This window comes from Antechinus flavipes, chromosome 3 (assembly GCF_016432865.1).
Source record: "Antechinus flavipes isolate AdamAnt ecotype Samford, QLD, Australia chromosome 3, AdamAnt_v2, whole genome shotgun sequence".
Lineage (NCBI taxonomy): Eukaryota > Metazoa > Chordata > Mammalia > Dasyuromorphia > Dasyuridae > Antechinus > Antechinus flavipes.
In genome coordinates this window covers 9390667-9408818 of record NC_067400.1, presented here as the reverse complement: position 1 = coordinate 9408818, position 18152 = coordinate 9390667, and the positions used below count along the sequence as shown (strand labels likewise).

The window sequence follows — 18152 nt, the reverse complement described above, 5'->3', positions numbered from 1 at the left end:
GCTCGGCCTCCTTTCTGGTCAGGGACGCCTCCGGGAGCCCTCCGAGGGGGTAAAGAGCAGGCGGGTCTCGGGTCATTTCTTTATTGAAAGCATCCCTTCCACATCTGTATCTGAATACTGGAGGACACAAGTGAGGGTTCTAGCTCTGACACACGCGCCGCCCCCGCCGCGGGGGTTCCGGCGCTGAGGACGAACACTCGGGGCCTGACCCCACACCACCATCACAAACAAGACAGGACCGGGGTGGGGGAGGGGGCCTTGGGGGCAGAATGCATTCTGCCCCCAAAGGGGCCCAGTCAGCGGGGGGGGGGGGAGGGAGGAGGGGCCAACCACCCCCCTCATCTGAAGGTCCTTGTGCCCCAAGTGGGGGTAGGAGGGCGGGGCTGCCATCTCTGAGCTGCTGCTCATACCCCTCCCACCTTCTCCCAGAACATGGCAAGGACCAGCCGCCCGACTCGGCCTCCGCCCGGCAAACTGGGGAGGGGGAGGCCGGGGCGCCCAGCCAGCACCCAGTGCCCCCCCGCCCACCTCGCCCGTCTGGGGAACCGCTGCCCGCGGGCGGGCCCCCCCGCCCAGATCAGAAGAGGAACGACAGCAACAATGACAACGACAAGGACGATGGCTCTCTGCCGATGGAGGCGCCCCAAGCCCGCTGTGGGGCCCGGCCCGGCGGTGGGGCCCCCAGAGGCAGAGCGCAAGGGTTTGAGGTCAGTTCTTAGGAAGCTGGGGAACGGCCCATCACCGGCCGCCTTCCCCACGCCTGTCAGCGAGCCGACGTCAGGTGGTTCCTGCTATGGGAGAACCTGTGGAGAAAAGAGCCGCCGTTGGGGGAGGGGGAGAGCCGGGGCCTCCCCCGTCCTGGCCCGACCCAGCCACCGCCCGAGGTGGGGGTGGGGGTTAAGGGGCCCACTCACCTCTGGACCCGTTCCACCAGATGTGCTATCAGTCTGTCGGAAATGCCCGGGCAAGACTCCTCAGCCAAGCTGAAGGCGTTCTCCAGCTCCTCCATGGCTCCCACGTTGCCTCCCGTCTGCTTGTGCTTCTCTTTGAGCTGCACAGATCAGTTAAGGAGCATTTATTAAGCATCAACTGTGTGCCAGGCAAACCGAGGGCCAGAGGGACTCGTTCGTACGGCACCGAACATCGGGATGGGCCGAGCCTCGTCCTCTGATGGCGAGGGGCCGGGGGAAGGGGGATCCCGAGCAGGGTGGGGACAATCTGCTCCTCATCAATATTCCAAAGTATGAGCCTGTGGAGCACAAGGGCTGAAGAGCCAGAGTGGCCGCCTTGGTCTGAGCTCTTCCTTCGCCTACGTGGTATAGCACCGGGGGCAGCAGACATGGGGGACAGAGCCATCCCGGCAGGAAGCTGGCAGGGCCCCAGAGAAGGGCTCCAAGGTGGCACATCTCTGCCCCCCCCAGGGAGGGAGGACTCCAGGGCGGTCTGAGGCAAGCCTGAGGTAGGGCTCCCTGCCCATGGAGATCTAGGAAGGTCAGCAGAGAGGGCCCGCCCAGCCTGCACGGAGAATCTAGGTTTGGCCAGGAGGACCGCTGCTGGGCTCCAGCCAAGTCCCCACTCTGCCCTGGGGGAGTCATTTGTGTCAGAGCCCAGCCCCGGAGCCCTGGCACCTGGTGGTCAAGGACCCCAAGTTCCAGAGTCAATCACCCCCCAAAAGGCCCCAGGGGGCAGAGCTTGGTCCTGCCCCAAAGCCTCGGGTCAGGAATTGAAGCCACTGAGCCGAAAAAATGCAGGGATCTCCACAAGTCTAAGGACGGAAGATGGGGAATCGAAGGCAGAAGTGGAGAACGAAATTGGATGAAAAGCTCTGATGGAAAGAAATAGCCCTTTCTTTTCTAAGCTACTTATTCTATTTCTATTTTAACCAGTGAAGGGGAGACAATTTTATGAATCATTAGACACTCCCTGAACACTAAGAACGACAAAGATTGTGCACTTTCAAGAAACACTAATAAAAACTGCCCAAATCTTCTGGCATCAGAAGGCAAACTGAGCGTCACCAGCTGAAAGAAATCCCTAATGGCAAAGCCCAGGACGGTCCCAGTCCCACTCCTCAGTGCTCATGGTAAAAAACAGACCAAAAAACCGCGTGGTGGGACCAAGAAGCCACCAGTCCTGGGACTCCTACCCATGATAGGAGAGAGACCTTGGGATACGGTAAACAAAGGCAAACGGCCCAGACGAAGACACTGACCTCGAATGGAACAGAGCACAGTAAATGTCCCCGAGTGATCAGAATTAGAAGGGGCAGTACCAGACATAGTGCTAACCTTCTGCTGGGGGAGACGGGGTCGCCTTCAAAGGTAATAAGGGAGTTAAATGTGAAGAACACAGGGTTGGTGGGGCTGGTTCTGTTCAGAAGGATTTAAGAATGGAAGGTAGAAGTCATCTGCAAGTGAAGAACAGAGGAAGGAGGAGGAAGAAGTGGCCTTTTCTCCTAACCAGGATGTGTAGAGGGCCAGAGCTCTGGAGAATATACTTTAAACAAGCCTTAAATACTCTATTACAATTATAGCATTACAGCACACCCATTACGTGGGAACTAGAGAACCATGACATCACCACGCTGAGCGATCACTAAGTATCTGTGGGAACTAGAGAACTATGACATCACCATGCTGAGTACTACTGTGATAAGTATCTATGGGAACTAAAGAACCATGACATCACCACGCTGAGTACTAAGTATCTATGGGAACTAGAGAACCATGACATCACACTGAGTACTACTAAGTATCTGTGGGAACTAGAGAACCATGACATCACCACGCTGAGTACTAAGTATCTATGGGAACTAGAGAACCATGACATCACGCTGAGTACTAAGTATCTATGGGAACTGGAGAATCATGACATCACCACGCTGAGTACTAAGTATCTGTGGGAACTAGAGAACCATGACATCACGCTGAATACTACTAAGTATCTGTGGGAACTAGAGAACCATGACATCACGCTGAGTACTACTAAGTATCTGTGGGAACTAGAGAACCATGACATCACCATGCTGAGTACTACTAAGTATCTATGGGAACTAGAGAACCATGACATCACGCTGAGTACTACTAAGTATCTGTGGGAACTAGAGAACCATGACATCACCACGCTGAGTACTAAGTATCTATGGGAACTAGAGAACCATGACATCACGCTGAGTACTACTAAGTATCTGTGGGAACTAGAGAACCATGACATCATGCTGAGTACTACTAAGTATCTATGGGAACTAGAGAACCATGACATCACGCTGAGTACTACTAAGTATCTGTGGGAACTAGAGAACCATGACATCACCACGCTGAGTACTAAGTATCTATGGGAACTAGAGAACCATGACATCACGCTGAGTACTAAGTATCTGTGGGAACTAGAGAACCATGACATCACGCTGAGTACTACTAAGTATCTATGGGAACTAGAGAACCATGACATCACGCTGAGTACTACTAAGTATCTGTGGGAACTAGAGAACCATGACATCACCACGCTGAGTACTAAGTATCTATGGGAACTAGAGAACCATCACATCACGCTGAGTACTAAGTATCTATGGGAACTGGAGAATCATGACATCACCACACTCAGTACTACTAAATATATGTGGGAACTAGAGAACCATGACATCACCATGCTGAGTACTAAGTATCTATGGGAACTAGAGAACCATGACATCACCACGCTGAGTACTAAGTATCTATGGGAACTAGAGAACCATGACATCACCATGCTGAGTACTAAGTATCTATGGGAACTAGAGAACCATGACATCACCATGCTGAGTACTAAGTATCTATGGGAACTAGAGAACCATCACATCACGCTGAGTACTAAGTATCTATGGGAACTGGAGAATCATGACATCACCACGCTGAGTACTAAGTATCTATGGGAACTAGAGAACCATGACATCACCATGCTGAGTACTAAGTATCTGGGAACTAGAGAATCATGACATCACCACGCTGAGTACTAAGTATCTATGGGAACTAGAGAACCATGACATCACCACGCTGAGTACTAAGTATCTATGGGAACTGGAGAACCATGACATCACCACGCTGAGTACTAAGTATCTGGGAACTAGAGAATCATGACATCACCACGCTGAGTACTAAGTATCTATGGGAACTAGAGAACCATGACATCACCATGCTGAGTACTAAGTATCTATGGGAACTAGAGAACCATGACATCACCATGCTGAGTACTAAGTATCTATGGGAACTAGAGAACCATGACATCACCATGCTGAGTACTAAGTATCTATGGGAACTAGAGAACCATGACATCACCACGCTGAGTACTAAGTATCTATGGGAACTAGAGAACCATGACATCACCATGCTGAGTACTAAGTATCTATGGGAACTAAAGAACCATGACATCACCATGCTGAGTACTAAGTATCTATGGGAACTGGAGAACCATGACATCACCACGCTGAGTACTAAGTATCTATGGGAATTAGAGAACCATCTCATTAACTCCATTAACACCTTGTTGTAAGTATCCTTGTTGCAAGTATACTTCTCTGGAGTGTATTTGCCCTCTCCGAGAATGTGTGGGAAGAAGCCCACATTAACAGGGAGGAAGGGGCAGGCATCCCAGAGCCTCACCCACCTGAAGTGGACAAAAGAGACCCGGGGTCTTGGGGGGAGCATCAAATTCCACAGGGAACCCTCAAGTGAAAGTGGGGATGGCCTTGAGAAAGGATTTCACCATGAAGGGCAGGCCTAAGCAAAGATTTTAGAATCGGGGGATAGGAAAGACACCACAAATGGTCTACAAATAGAAGGAAAATTACTGAACCTCCCCAAATGGCAAGACTTCATCCCTAAGAGACCGTAATGCAGGCGGCCAGAAGAACCTGGGGAACTCCTCAAGCAATGATCGATGAAGAGGTGCTCATAGACATAGCAAAGGAAGAGACCCATTTTGGGATGTGGGTCCCCACAAGGATGGGTCTGTCACTGACAAATTCCCAACATTTGTGACGGGGTTGTCCCCCTTCTTGGTTTTCAGTTGGGCCATGGGCTGGGGAGAGAGAATCAGCAACAACAATTTGATGGAGAGGAAAAAACACACACAGAGAGAAGTAGTTAGTTCAAAAGGAAACAGGCAAGAACAAGCCTTGAAAGCAGCCTGTGCAATGGGTGATTTTGTGTCACTTCCTAACAGGTCTTCCCAGATTTCTTTGAACTGTCCCGCTCAGTTTTTCACGGTACGGCAATATTCCATTAAGCAAGTACACTGTAACATGCCTGTTTCCCTACAACTGCGTTTATTTTGTCAGCTTTACCGATTTGATGAGCATAAGCTGTAGCCCCAGAGCCTTTTTTTCAGATGGCTCTTGGTCCCACTGGCTAGTTCCCATTTATGTTTCTGGGTTTCTTTTTTCACTCTTGTGCTTGCACTTCAAAATAACCACACAGCTTTGATCTTTCATCAGGAACGCTCCGAAGTCCTCTATTAAGTGTCCATTTCGTGCAGTTTCGTTGCTGTTATAGGTGGCTGTGAACCTTTATCTTTTGTCTTCAGAAATAACCTGTTTCAAACTCTCCCTTGCTGTACTGCCAAGGTGTGTGCGACTCTAGTAAAAGTCTTTGTGACTGCTTGCAGTAATTTTTTTCCCTTGTCCTGGTAACTCTGGATTTTTGCTCAACTGCTCCTGAAAGCTTTCATCTTAGAGGTTCTTTTAGGTGACGACTGTAAGATCGTATCTTCACTTTGCCCTCTAGAGCCTAAGAGATCTGGACCATTTTAAGATCTCTTGAAATATGTTTAGGCTCCTTTTTCAGTCACGGGATCAGTTGTAGTCACTGTGATAATCTTCCGTTTCTGCTTTTTTTTTTCACTCTTCTGATAATATTCTTGCTATCTCATGAACTTCTCTTGGTCCACCTATTTTTTCAGTTTGTTGCTTGGCAAGCTTTTTTACCTCGTGTCAAATTGTTAATTTCCTTTCCATTTTTTTCTTCCATAACTTTTTCCTTTTCCCAGTTTTCCTTTGAGTGTTCTCATTTATAAAAACCTTGAACTTATACCAGTGGTCTTTTTTGCTCCTCCTTGCAGTTCTTTCCCAAGTCGGGCCTTTGTTCCTCCAGAAGGTCTTGCTGCTTCCTTCTTGATGGTACTCAGTGATAGGTTATCCCAGTCTGATAAGATCTGGCGGGGCTTGCGAGCTTTCAGCGCTTCCCAGTGTCTTATACAGTTGCACCTGTATGCTTGGGCCTGCCGGGATTTCCAGCAGACTTGCAGGATTTAGTGGGAAAGCCCCCGCCAGGCCCGCAGGCTTCCCTTCGTCTCCAACCCCTGCCCGGTGATCCCTCTGGACCGGCACCCTCACGTCTCTGCTTCTGAACCTGCTCATCGCTAAACCCACGGGCTAAAGCCAGGGACTGCTTCTCAGCCTGGACTCTCGTGCTTGAGTTCAGCTTCTAAGCCCGCCCTCATCATATGACCCAGAACTGGCCGGTGAAGGAAGAATCATTGCCCAGTGTGGACCAGCAACTGCCCCAAGCTCAGTTGGGCAGTTCAGAGCAGCCAGTTGGCACCTATTCCTGCCCCCTGCGTGGGTTTGGAGTTAGGGGGGGTTTGCCCTGGTCCCCAGCCTCTCCCTGGGATTCCCTCTGGGCTGGACCCAGGCCCAAGGTCTGCCCATCTAGTTGGGAAGAAGGGTTTGCAGGGGATTTTCTCCTTGGATTCCTGGTCATCTTGTGGTCTGGTGCATTTTCCAGAGTTTGGGGTGGGGACCCAAAGGGGGGGGGGAGGGGGGCAGAGCTTGCCGTACTTTTTCTTGCGCTCCACTACCTCCCATGCTTCCGGGTCATGTGTGTGCATTTCTTCTTGATTCCCTCTCATTTCAAGGCCTCCAGGGCTGCTTTTTCAGCACCAAATCGGCAGCTGGTCCACCAGCCCTAAGTCCTCCTCCACCCCAGACCCTCCCCAGCCTGCCCTTACTCCTTTTGGCCCTGAGCTTCCTCCCTCCACGTGGATAATCAGAGGATGAGGGGAACTCCCTCCTCAGGCCTTCAGGCCGAGGGAGACCCTCGAAAGGGTCCTCTCTGTCACAGGGCAGCCCAAGGGCACGATCCTTCTTGGGACTGCCATCTCACCCCTGCCCCCAGGTGTAGGGGCTGGCATGGAGCAGGGGCCACGTCCTGAGCTCTCCCTGCTGACCAGCAGGGTCTGAGCCACTAGGACAATGCCAGGCTTGCCCGTGATAAGCAGCAGCTGAGACGGGCGGGAGCGCCACCGGCTGCCGCTTTTCTTCTGGCCACCCCCCAGCCCCACGTGCCCTGCCCAACGGGTCTCACCTCTCCAAAGACAGGCCGGACAAGGGTGGCGAGGCACTGGGACCGTGGCTGCCGTTTGATGGGCTCTGCGGACTGCCAAAGAAACGGGGAGTGAGCACAGGGAGGCCGGGCCTGCGCTGACTATTCCGGCGCGTGGAGGGGAGGAGCTGTGAGGGCTCCGACAAGAGCCCTAGAGCACAGGAATGGCCGCGCCCGCCTCCCCCCAGGCCGCCCTTCCTACAACTTCAGGCACCGCTCGCAGACATCAGGATGTGCCTCAGATTGGATTGGAACTTGCGGGCCCAGTGTACCCCCAAGCACCCCGGACCCTCCCTCTGCCACCTGACACAAAGTGGGAGGGACCTTGCCCGAGGACCCTCAAGTGTGATGAGAAGAAATGCAGGAGGGAAAAGGCAGGTTCTCTGGAAAGACCCCGGGGGCTCTGGGTGGCAAGGCACAGATCCCGGCCAGCAGGGTCTGAGAAAGGAGCCTCGGGACCAGGAGGGAACAGGAGCCTTCGGGGTGTGTGGCTCAGTGGTCAGCGAGGGGAACCCCTCTGGAGCTCAGTCACTGAGCCGAGGGGGCCCAGAAGCTCCAGCGCCAGTCAGCACCGGCCCGTCCTCCCTGCTGTCTGGGCCCATTATTCTCCATCCCCACCCCTAACCCCGGTCCCAGCCCCGTTTGGGTGAAAGCCACACCTTCTGGGAGGCCTGCAGGGCCATGCCTTTGTGCAGCTTGCTGTGGGGGCTCGGGCGGATGGTCGGGGGGAACGTCCAGATGGGGCCCTGGTCGCCGTCCTCGGCGTCTCCGTCACTGGGAAGGAGGAGCACATGGCGGTTACAGTAACGGACCCGGGGGAGGCCATTCACTCTGGGGCAGGAGGGCCACGGACTAGGCAGGGTCAGGGGAACCTGCCCCTTCGGACCCAAAGGCCAACTCTGGGCCCTCCCGGAGGAAGGGAGGAGCAAGGATGCCCCCTGACCCCCGGGGCCCCCCCTTCGAACCCCCGGGGCCCCCTGCGTACATGTCAGAATCCTCCGAGCTGGAGTCCTCCCCCCGGCCCTCCGACTTCCAGCGCTTGTAGCGGTCGATCAGCTCGGTGAGGAAGGACGTCTTCTTGGTGTAGCGCGTGATGAATTTGTGCTTCAGCAGCTCCCTGGCCGCGGGCCTCTGCAAGGGCACACGAGGCAGGGCGGGGGGGTTGGCTCCAGGACGGCCCCCAATGTGCTCCCTTATGAGACCAGGGGAGGGGGGCGGGGGACCTCCAGGGGTCTGGGCTGCCCAACGCCACGAGGCCGCCTGGAGGCGTCCCTCAGGTTCCGGGGAGCCTGAATGCATGGCAGGGAGAAGTCTGAGGGGCCGTGGAGCGGCACTGGGCGGCCCCAAAGGCAGAGGGGGGCCGCGGGGATACTCACAAACCGCGGGTCCTTATTGAGACAGGCCTCCACAAACTCTTTGAAGGGCTTGCTGTGGTGCCCCTCCAGGGTGGGGGGGTTGTTTTTGGGGATCAGGAAGAGAACCCTCATGGGGTGAAGGTCCGAGTTGGGCGGCTCTCCTTTGGCCAGCTCAATGGCTGTGATTCCCAGGGACCAAATGTCTGCCTGGAACGAGAATCCCCAGAGGCCTGAAGATCAGGCGCCAGCTTGTGGGTCTGGGGACAGAGGCTGTGGGCCCCCCTCCCGACCCCCCAGCCCCCCCCGCCCCGCTCACTTTGAAGTCGTAGGCGGACTGCTTGATGACTTCGGGTGCCATCCAGAAAGGGTGCCCACAAAGGTGTTCCTCTTGATCTGCGTGTCCGTGAGCTGCCCGGCCACCCCGAAGTCGGCCAGCTTCACGTCGCCCTGCTCGGACAGGAGCACGTTGGCAGCTGTGGAAACGAAGCAAACGGAGCCTGGAGCCGGACCCGGGTTTTCAGCCAAGAGGAGACGACGAAAGGGTCCCCGCTTTGAGAGGAAGAGCCGGGGCCCAGCAGGCCGCGGCCGAGGGGCTCCGGGGAGCCGGGAAGGCCCCTCCAGCCCCAAGGCAGCCGAGAGCATCGCAGGCACCCGGGGGGCCCGAGGAGCGGGCCCAGGGGCAGCACCCCAGGCACCCGTCACCTGGAGGTCACAGCCCACGACCACTGTGGATTGGGGAGACTGAGCTCTGCTCCCTCCACAGCCCCCAGGACCCCCCAGCTCCCCCAGTTCCCTTCTCAACCAAAGGGTCTTTCCTGTTAAAATGTGGACATCCGGGTCCTTGTCCCTTGTCAGGGCTGCCAGCTTGCCCCAGCGTCCGCCCTACCTGCCACTGAGGACACAAGCGGCCATCTTTCTGAGGTTGGTGAGGGGGTCACGTGCCCTCTCTATGGAGAGCCCGGCAGGTCAGAGCGAGAGGCTCGAGGCCCCCTGGGACTCGAGCAGCAGAGTCAGAGAGCCCAGGCCTCTGGGGGCCCGCTCTGCCACGTCTCTGGGGGCTCCCATGGCGGCAAGTGCCACGGGGATTCAGGGGGGCCTCTGTGGGCACCGTCTCCCCGAGTTTTCCTCAAAGCACGTCCAAGTGGGCTAAGGCAGCCCCCAGCCCAGACCCCTCTCCCTCAATCACTGCTGCCCACGAAAGAGCAAGACAACAGTCTGGGGGGCCCCCAAGGCAGGACAAGGCCGCCGCTCCTCTCTAGAGCTAAGCTGCCAGCCGGTTTTCTAGAAACCTATTTGGGAACAAAATGCCCGCTGGGCACACTGGGCCAGCAAAGCGCCTTCCCCAAGAAGGGCCCTGCCACTGCTCCAGACCCGCCCTTCTGCTGCCCCTCCTGCCACGCACGGTGCCCTCCCCCCAGGCCCCTCTGGGCAGTCCAGGGTGTGGACGCTGGAGACCCCGTGGGACGGGCCCAGCTTTTCTGTCTCAGAAAGAACCACCGACGTGCCCTCCCCCCGAAGGAAACCTTTGATGTCCCGGTGGATCTTCCTTTCGGAATGGAGGTAATCGAGCCCCTTGAGGATCTCCCGCAGGATGGTGGCGATGTAGGTCTCCTCCAAAGGCCCGGGCTTCAGCTGGAGACAGAGGGACAGCGGCCGCCCTGAACCTCGTGCGCCAACCCCCCCGGCCGGCCTCAGGGCCCTCCCCCCCTTCCTGCTCCTCGGGAGGACGGGCTGCCGAACGCAGCCCCCAAACCCCCCCCCCCGCCAGGTCCCCCCGAGCCGGGCCTCGGAAGGCGGTCACTGCGGCAGACTTGTGTCGGGCTCCATCAAAAGAGTATTTTCCCCATTAAGAAAAAAAACTAAGCTAATAAATGTGTATCTTAACACTGGAAAACATGGAAGAGCAGGGGTCTGAGGCCCCCTTGGCAAACCCGGCCCTGGCTTTCCCTCCCCCGCTGCAAGCCCAGGCCTGAAAGCCCATCCCGCGGTGTGAGGAGGAGGCGGGTGAGAGGGAGCCCAGGCTGGCCCTGAAGGGAGGGCCGGCCCGAGCAAGGACGCCGCAGCACGTGGGCCCCCGGATTCCAGGGCCCTCAAGGGGGAAAGGCCCGCGCAGAAGCCCACGGGGCCGATTCCTGTCCCCAGCGGCTCCGGTTGAAGGGGCGTGCCCTTCCCCCACTGGCCCCCGGGCACGCCGCCCCCTTGCTGAGCCCCATCATCGTCCCGGGTTCTTACCAGATCCAAGGCTGACCCACCACCCAAGTACTCCATGATGATCCACAGCTTGGTGCTCTGCAAACAAGGGAAAACGGGGTGAGGACGGGAGACAAACGGGGCGGGGAGCGGCCCCACGGCTCTGCCCAAGCGGTCTGGCCTCCAGACAGGGCACCTCCTGGCACGGCGCCCGGGCAGAGGGTCCTGCCCGCCAGCAGTCCCTTCCCCCGCCGGCGAGAACTCCCAACCAGGAAACAAAGAAGGCAGTCCCCTCCTCCGGCACGCCCAAAGAAACGAGGGGGGCGGTGACACTGACCCCCAAGGCCCCAAGTCTACCAAGATCCCTCCAAGAGGAAGGAGCAGAGATCCCAGAGGTTCCTGACTGAGGATGGAGACTGCGGCCCGAGAGCCCACCCTATAGGCTGCCCCCGGTGCGGGCAGCAAGGGGACGAGGAGGGGGTCTCCGGACCCCTGAAAGCCAATGCCCCGGCCGGCCCCTTCCCCCTCCGGTCTCGGCTAGCTCGGGTGCAGGATGGGAGGCGCTGGGGGAGGGGCACCGGAGGGGGGTGAGCGCACTTAGCCGCGCCTCAGGGCAGGCCTGGGAGAAGCCCCCTCCCACCCCCATCCCCCTCACCTTCAGGTAGGAGCCGTAGTAGCGCGTGATGTAGGGGCTGTCGCACTGGCTGAGGACCGTGATCTCCTGCTGGATGTCCTCGATCTCGTCCTCGGCCTCCTCCAGGTCGATGATCTTGATGGCCACCACCTCCTTGGTGCGGTTGTCGATGCCCTTGTACACCTCTCCGAAGGAGCCCTTCCCGATCCGCTCGAGCTTGGTGAAGAGCTCCTCGGGGTCCACGCGCGAGTGCTGGGGAGAGAGGCGGGAGCCTGCCGAGCCTGCCGGGGCAGCCCCTCCTGGGCGGGCCACAGGGGGGAGGGCCCCCGCTCCCGACAACCACCCCACCTTACAGATGAGGAAACTGAGGCGGGCGGGGCCCTGCCAGTCACACAGCCCAGCAGACGTTCCTCTGAGCCACAAACGAGATGAGGCGGGACTAACGGACTCCAAGGTCCCTGCGCCCCTCCCTTCGTGGCTTTGTGCCCATGGTGCCCTCCAGAGCAGGCCCAGACACACGGCGGGGGGCCCGGGACCTCACTGGGACCCTCAGGCCTCTAGAAGGTTCCCAGCTCCCGAGCAGAGATCCAGGTGAGGGCAAGGGAGGGTGTGGGTGCCCCCGTGTGTGCACAAAGACACGGGCACAGGGGAAGGCAAGATGAGGACGGGTGACGCAAGAGGCTGGAGTCCAGTGCAGACTTCTGAGGTAGCGGTGGGAGCCCCCGAAGGTCTGGGGCCACTGGACACTGAAGGACTCTGACCAAGCCCAGGGATTCCCGACGCCTTCAATGCCACCAGGATTGGAAGAAGGTGTGGAGGGCATCGATTTGCCCATTTTCGGGGCACCGTGGTGCCCTCGGGCCACTTGCTCCTCAGCTGAGAAAGGGACCTCCTCTCGTCCAGCTGTGTCCACCCGAGGGCCGTCCTTCCGGGGGCCCGATGGTCCGAGGCCTGCCTGAAGCTCCCTCCATCGCACGGGGTAAGCCCCGTTTCCCGGGGAAGGAGTCTGACGAAAAAGCCCAAGGGCTCCTGGGATGGGGCGTGCCCGCTGCGAGGGAAGGAGGACTGAAGCTCGCGGGGCTCCCAGTGACCGGCGAGGACCGAGGAAAGGCCCCCGTGGGCATCTCGCCCGCGCTCCCGATGCCTGAAACGTGCCCTGTCTTCTCCAGTCCAGGCGCTGCCAGCCGCCTCCCTGGCTCTGGCCGGCTTTGCCCTCGATGCCCACGGCCTTGTCTGCCAAGAGCTACGGTCGCGGGGTCACCGAGAGCGGGCCCTGGGAGCCGGGCTCAGAGGCCCAAAGGCGGTTTCGGCATCGCCCCCATCCCTGGCAAGGGCCGGAGACGGCTGCACCTTGAGGTCCTGACGGAAGCTGATTCTCACGCCTCTGGGTCACAGGAGCTCTTACTCCCGTTCTACAGATGAGTCCAACTGAGGCAGCAGGGTTGGTGCTCGCCAGGGCCACTTGAGGCCCAGCCGAATCACGTGGGCTGTTCGGGGGCGGGTCCCTGTGGGGCCTGTGTCGTGCAAACCGTCTCAGAACCCAGGCAGACAGAAGATCCCCCAAGGACCACTTTTCCACTCAACACCTGCCCCTCCACGTGCCCCTTTGCTGGAAATAAATGACCGTCGGCCCCCGCGGGCACCTTCTCCCCTGCTCGGAGACGCTGCACCAGAGGGCAGCTTCCTCCAGTCCCGGAGCCTCGGGGTGACCCGCAGAAAGGAGGCGAGGGGCTGGGGCTCCTGCGCAGGGCCCGGCCTGCCCCGAGACAGTCAGCCTGGGCGCCAGCCGGGCATCTGTGTCCTGCCCACAGGCCCCGTGGCACGAGGCGTTTAGAGCGGCACCCGCGGGCAGGGGGAGGGGCCACGCTGGCGTTTGCGTGTCCGCGGCTGTTTGGGGCGGGCTCTGCGTCCTGGCTTCTTCATGGGGGGGGGGGGGGGGGGGGCGCCAGAATTTCCAGCTGGAAATAAAACCAAACTGCCCGTTGGGGACGAGATCCAGCATTGCTTCGGCACCGGCAGGCTCAGGGCCCGGCTGGGGGCGACACGGGAGGCTCCAAACGGGAAACAAATCGCACAAATCCCAAGGATCTGAGGGAACAGGTGCGAAACCTACCGGCCCAGGGGTGGGGGCTCAAGGGCCTGGAAGCAAACCTCAGAGGAGGCAAGAGGCAGGGGGCGGGCGAAGGTGCGGGCAACGAGGGGGCCCAGGAGGGGCGGGCGAAGGTGCGGGCAACGAGGGGGCCCAGAGGGCGCGGGCGACAAGCAGCTCGGTGTGGGCGGCGAGCAGGCGGGGAGGCGCGGGCAACAAGGCCCCAGAAAGGCGGGCGATGAGCCGTCCAGAAAGACCCCAGCCTCACGAGGCCAAGAGCAGGCAATAGGGCAAGTCGCCAGCACCGTGGTGGCGTCCAAGGGCATCTCGCCGGTGACAGGCCAGGAGAGGCCCCAGGAGCCCTTGCGCCACCGCGTCCTTCCCGCCATCAGCCCCCTGGCCTCTCCCCGGGAGCACTAAGGGAGGCTGCAGGTCCCGAGCCCCGAGCGGCCCTGGGTGGGAAGCCCGAAGGCTGACTTGTGTCACAGCGGGACCCTCACCCCCGTGCACCAGGGGCGCGGCTGCCCCCGCTTCTCAGCACCTCTTTCTCACTAGCACAGCCTCCCAGCAGCCCTCCCGGGCCTTTTGTCTCCACCCGGGCACACACTTTCTGGGCCCGGTTCCGCCCTCCCCCCTTCTCCCCCCCCCCCCGCCCCCCCGAACCCCCGACTTGTGCATCTCCCCACAGCGCCGCCCTCGCGCCCGCTGACCAGCCCGGCTCAAGCCCACAGCTGCCCCCGGGTGCCCCCCCTGCAGCGCGATGGATCCGGGCCGGGCCAATTCCGGACTGTGGGGGCAGAACTCGGGGGAGGGGGAGCCCGGGCGGAGAGGGGGGCCCGCGGCCCTTACCTGGTTGGCAAACTCCCTCAGGTGGGCCATGTTGTCTGGCGGCGGGAGCAGCCCCCGGACTCGCTGTGCCAGGCACCAGGACCGGGTTTTTCACCTGCAGCGACCGAGAGGAGACGCGTCCACAGCGGGCCCAGAAAGGACCGAGGAGAGGACAAGGGAGCCCTCCTTGGGGAGGGAGAAGACCCCGGGAAACCGCCCTCCCCCCCGCCCCGGGGCAATGCAAAGGTGACCTTGGACCAGCTCCCCCAACAGCGCGAGTTCCACCGCCCGAGGCTCGTGGGGCCACCGCCGCCCAGGCTCTGCCCTTCCCCAGCCGCCTCTTCTGGCCCCCGAAGGCCCCTCCCCCGCACCTGGTCTCCGTCCTCCCTTCCCCCACGCCCGCACCAACGCCCGTCTCCCTCTCTCAGCCCCTCCTCCAGCCGCTGGTCTCCCCCTCCCCAAACCCTTTCCCACCCAGGCTCCCTCCCCCTTTAGCCCCTCCCTTTTCCCTGACGCCCCTCCCCCTCCCGCACCTGGACTCAGGCGCCCCCCGAGGGAACCCGGGCCTCAGCGCGCTCCGCCCCCGGGGCTCCCCATGGTGGCCCTCGCTTTCGGCCCGCAGTGCCCGGCAGGGAAGGGGGCAGCTCGGCCCCGACTCGAGCCCCGGCTCCGGCTCCGACTCCGGCTCCGACTCCCTCGGCGGTTGGAGCTAGAGAAAGCCAGGGCGGTGGAGGAGCAAGAGGTGGGGGTAGGGTGCTGGGACGAAACGCCGCTACGCAGTCGCGGCAGCCCCATTGCCTTCTGGGAGTCGTAGTCCATCTTCCCGAAGACCCCTCCCTGATGCGCGTGCGTATTTATCTCTCGGACGTCCCTCGAGAAATGGGCGGGGTCTCGGACGGGGCCTCCGGCAGTGACTACGTGAGAAACTCGCTGGGCCTGCCCGAGGCGGGGCAGAGGACTACAAGTCCCAGGAGGCTTCGTGCGGAGGAAGGCGGTCAGAAAGCTCGACTCCACCCCTAACCCCCAGCGTAACCTGAGCTCGGCCCATCCCCTTTTCCATCCCCCTCCTCCTTCCTCATCCCCCTTCCCTCTAGCCGTCCCCCTCACCTCTCTCCCCGGCTCCCGTCCAGCTCCCTTCCATTTTCCACCCTCCTCCTCCTCCTATCCCCCCTCCTTCCTTGGCCTGTGCTCTACCCCCTCTCTCCCTCCTCCTCTGCCTGTCTTATCCCTTCCCCCATTCTTCCGTCTTCCATTTCTCATCCCCTGGCATTTTCCTCTATCTCCCCTGTCTCATCCCCTCCCTATCCTTCCTTCCCATCTCCCCCCCTTGCCCTTTCCCCTGCCCCCTTCCCATCTCCCCCCCTTGCCCTTTGCCCCGTCCCCTCCATCCCCTGGTCTGTCATGTTAGCCTGGTTCTCAGGCCCCTGCCGCAGCCTCTCCCCTCCCCCATTAGAATGGAAGCTCCAGAAGCAGGAGATCCGCGCGGCAGCAACAAGATGATCAAGGAGAGCTTCAGGTTCCGCTTGTTCAGGGCCGGAGAGAGCGTCTGCACCGGGGGACCGCGGGACCGAGTGGGGATCAGACATGACCTTCTGGTTGTTTGCATTTTGTCTTCTTGTGCAGCCGCATAACTGTAACTGTGAGCACCATTGGATTTAACATATTTAACATGTACTGGACTACCTGCCCTCTGGGGGAGGGGGGAGGAGGGAGGGGAGATGTTGGAACAGAAGGCTTTGCAAGGGTCGGTGCTGAAAAATTACAAAGCATCTGTTCTGTAAATAAAAAGCTTTAATTAAAAAAAAAAGATTGGAAGCTCCTTGAGGGCAGGGGCTGTCTCCTGGCCCCTTTCCTGGCACAGCTTCTGGTCCAGGCCCTCCCCGGCAGGCTCTCTCTGTCTCCGTCTCCATCTCCGTCTCCCTCTCTGTCTCTGCTGTTAGCCTAGAAGCTTCTGGAACACCAAGTCCTTAGGGCCGGCGTTGGGGAAGGCCAGGAGGAGAGGCTCCCATGGCCCCTCTGGGCCCCCTTCCTGACCCAGCTTCCCCAAAGCCAGGCCGCCTTCCTGAAGCTCCCAGGAAGCCAGAATTAGAATCGGAAGGGGCCTGAGAGGGGGCCGCCCCCTCACCCTTTCACACGGAAGACCCCCAGAGGGGAAGGGGAGCCCAAGATCCCCCGTTGTGGGCGAGTAGCCGAGCTTCCGGAGGTCAGGGTTCTTCTGTTCAGAGGGGCTGCTCCCCCTCACCCACAAGCATTGCCCAATCTAGTAGAAAGGGGCTTCAAGGACTGATAGTGGAAAAGTTCACCTCCAGCAGCCACCAAACACCGCCTGGGCCTGGGCAGGGTTGGGGGACACTGAGCCAACCACTAACTCCGGGCTGTAACGTCTCCCGAGCCGTGGGCCCGGCGCTTCCATCTTGAAACCCCCGAACAGGACACGGACCCAATGGGATTGGCACGAACTTCTGTGTCGCCTGGGGCAGGGTCAAAACTGGGAGGAAAAAACCAATAAGAAGCAGTCGCTTCTCTGACAAAACCCATTCATGAGGACACTTCACAAGCCAAGACCATTTCAAGGACACTCGGCTAGCCAGTGGCCGTACCAGGGATGCCCCCTCCCCCCCCAGCCCGCCGCCGCCCCAGGGATGCCCCCTCCCCCCCCAGCCCTCAGCCAGGGATGCCCCCTCCCTCCCCCCCCAGCCCGCAGCCAGGGATGCCCCCTCCCCCCCCAGCCTGCAGCCAGGGATGCCCCCTCCCCCCCCAGCCCTCAGCCAGGGATGCCCCCTCCCCCCCCAGCCCGCAGCCAGGGATGCCCCCAGACCCACGGGCATGCTGCAGGCTCTCAGGGCTAACTAGGGAGGGATTGCTGATGAGGGATGGGAGACCCCGATCTGGGAGTCATCCCTATGGATCTCTGAGAGCGCAGGGACGCCCTGAGAGAAGCGGGTAGAGAAGTAGGAGGGAGGGAGAAATAGGTGGGAGGAGGCCGGAGTGGGGGACAGTGGGAGGAGCTTGGCTCTCCCTGGAGGAGGGAGAGAGAAGGGGGCGGAATCACAGGGGAAAGCACCGGCAAGTGAGTGTAGGTCACAGCACACCTGCCTTAAGCCTTTAAGGTTCCCAGAACTCTCTAAAGACACGTGTGTTCTTCATGACGTCCCGGAGGAAGGGAGTATGATCATCCCCATCTTACAGCTGAGGAAACTGAGGCAGACGAAGGTTTGGAAACGCCGGGGCAGGATTAGAACGCGGGACTCTACTGAGCAAACCTGGAGAGGGAAGAATCGAGCCCCGCGGGCGGTTCGTTGCCTGGTTCGGAGAGGAGGGGCCGAACGGTTGGAGGGCGAGTGAAGGCCCAAGCCGGGGACAAGTTCCTGTTCTTATTCCGGGAGATGGACCAGGGAAGGTGACCCGAGGGTCCCACAGGCAGGAAGTGTTAAGTGTCTGAGGCCAGATTTGAACTCGGGTCCTGAGGTCAGGGCTGGGGCTCTAACCACTGCGCCCCCCGCTGTCCCAGAGCTTAGTTCTTAGAACTCTTATGTATCTCCGAGCCGTCAGTGCAGCCCTCCGGGTTCTGCCGCTCTTCCTCTGCCGGGCCGCGCAGCCTCCTCAGGCTTCTCTCCCCAGCCCCGGGGCCAGCGCCCCTCACCCTCGGGCCCTCGGGGCCTCCTCCTCCGCCTCAGCGGGGGGAAGCGGCCTCAGCGGGGGGG

The 18152-nt window shown here is 60.0% G+C and overlaps 1 protein-coding gene across 1 annotated transcript; it reads right to left on the bottom strand.

The window, feature by feature from the left end:
* Nucleotides 1-67: 67 nt before the first annotated feature.
* Nucleotides 68-15201, bottom strand: STK25 (serine/threonine kinase 25). Its single transcript, XM_051991692.1, is given in 13 exon segments — nt 68-803; nt 915-1051; nt 7335-7406; nt 8012-8126; nt 8338-8483; nt 8729-8914; nt 9024-9076; nt 9079-9180; nt 10231-10339; nt 10940-10996; nt 11553-11783; nt 14470-14563; nt 14982-15201. Coding segments are annotated over 12 exon segments (1278 nt in total). The 5' UTR covers nt 14500-14563; nt 14982-15201; the 3' UTR covers nt 68-763.
* Nucleotides 15202-18152: the final 2951 nt, after the last annotated feature.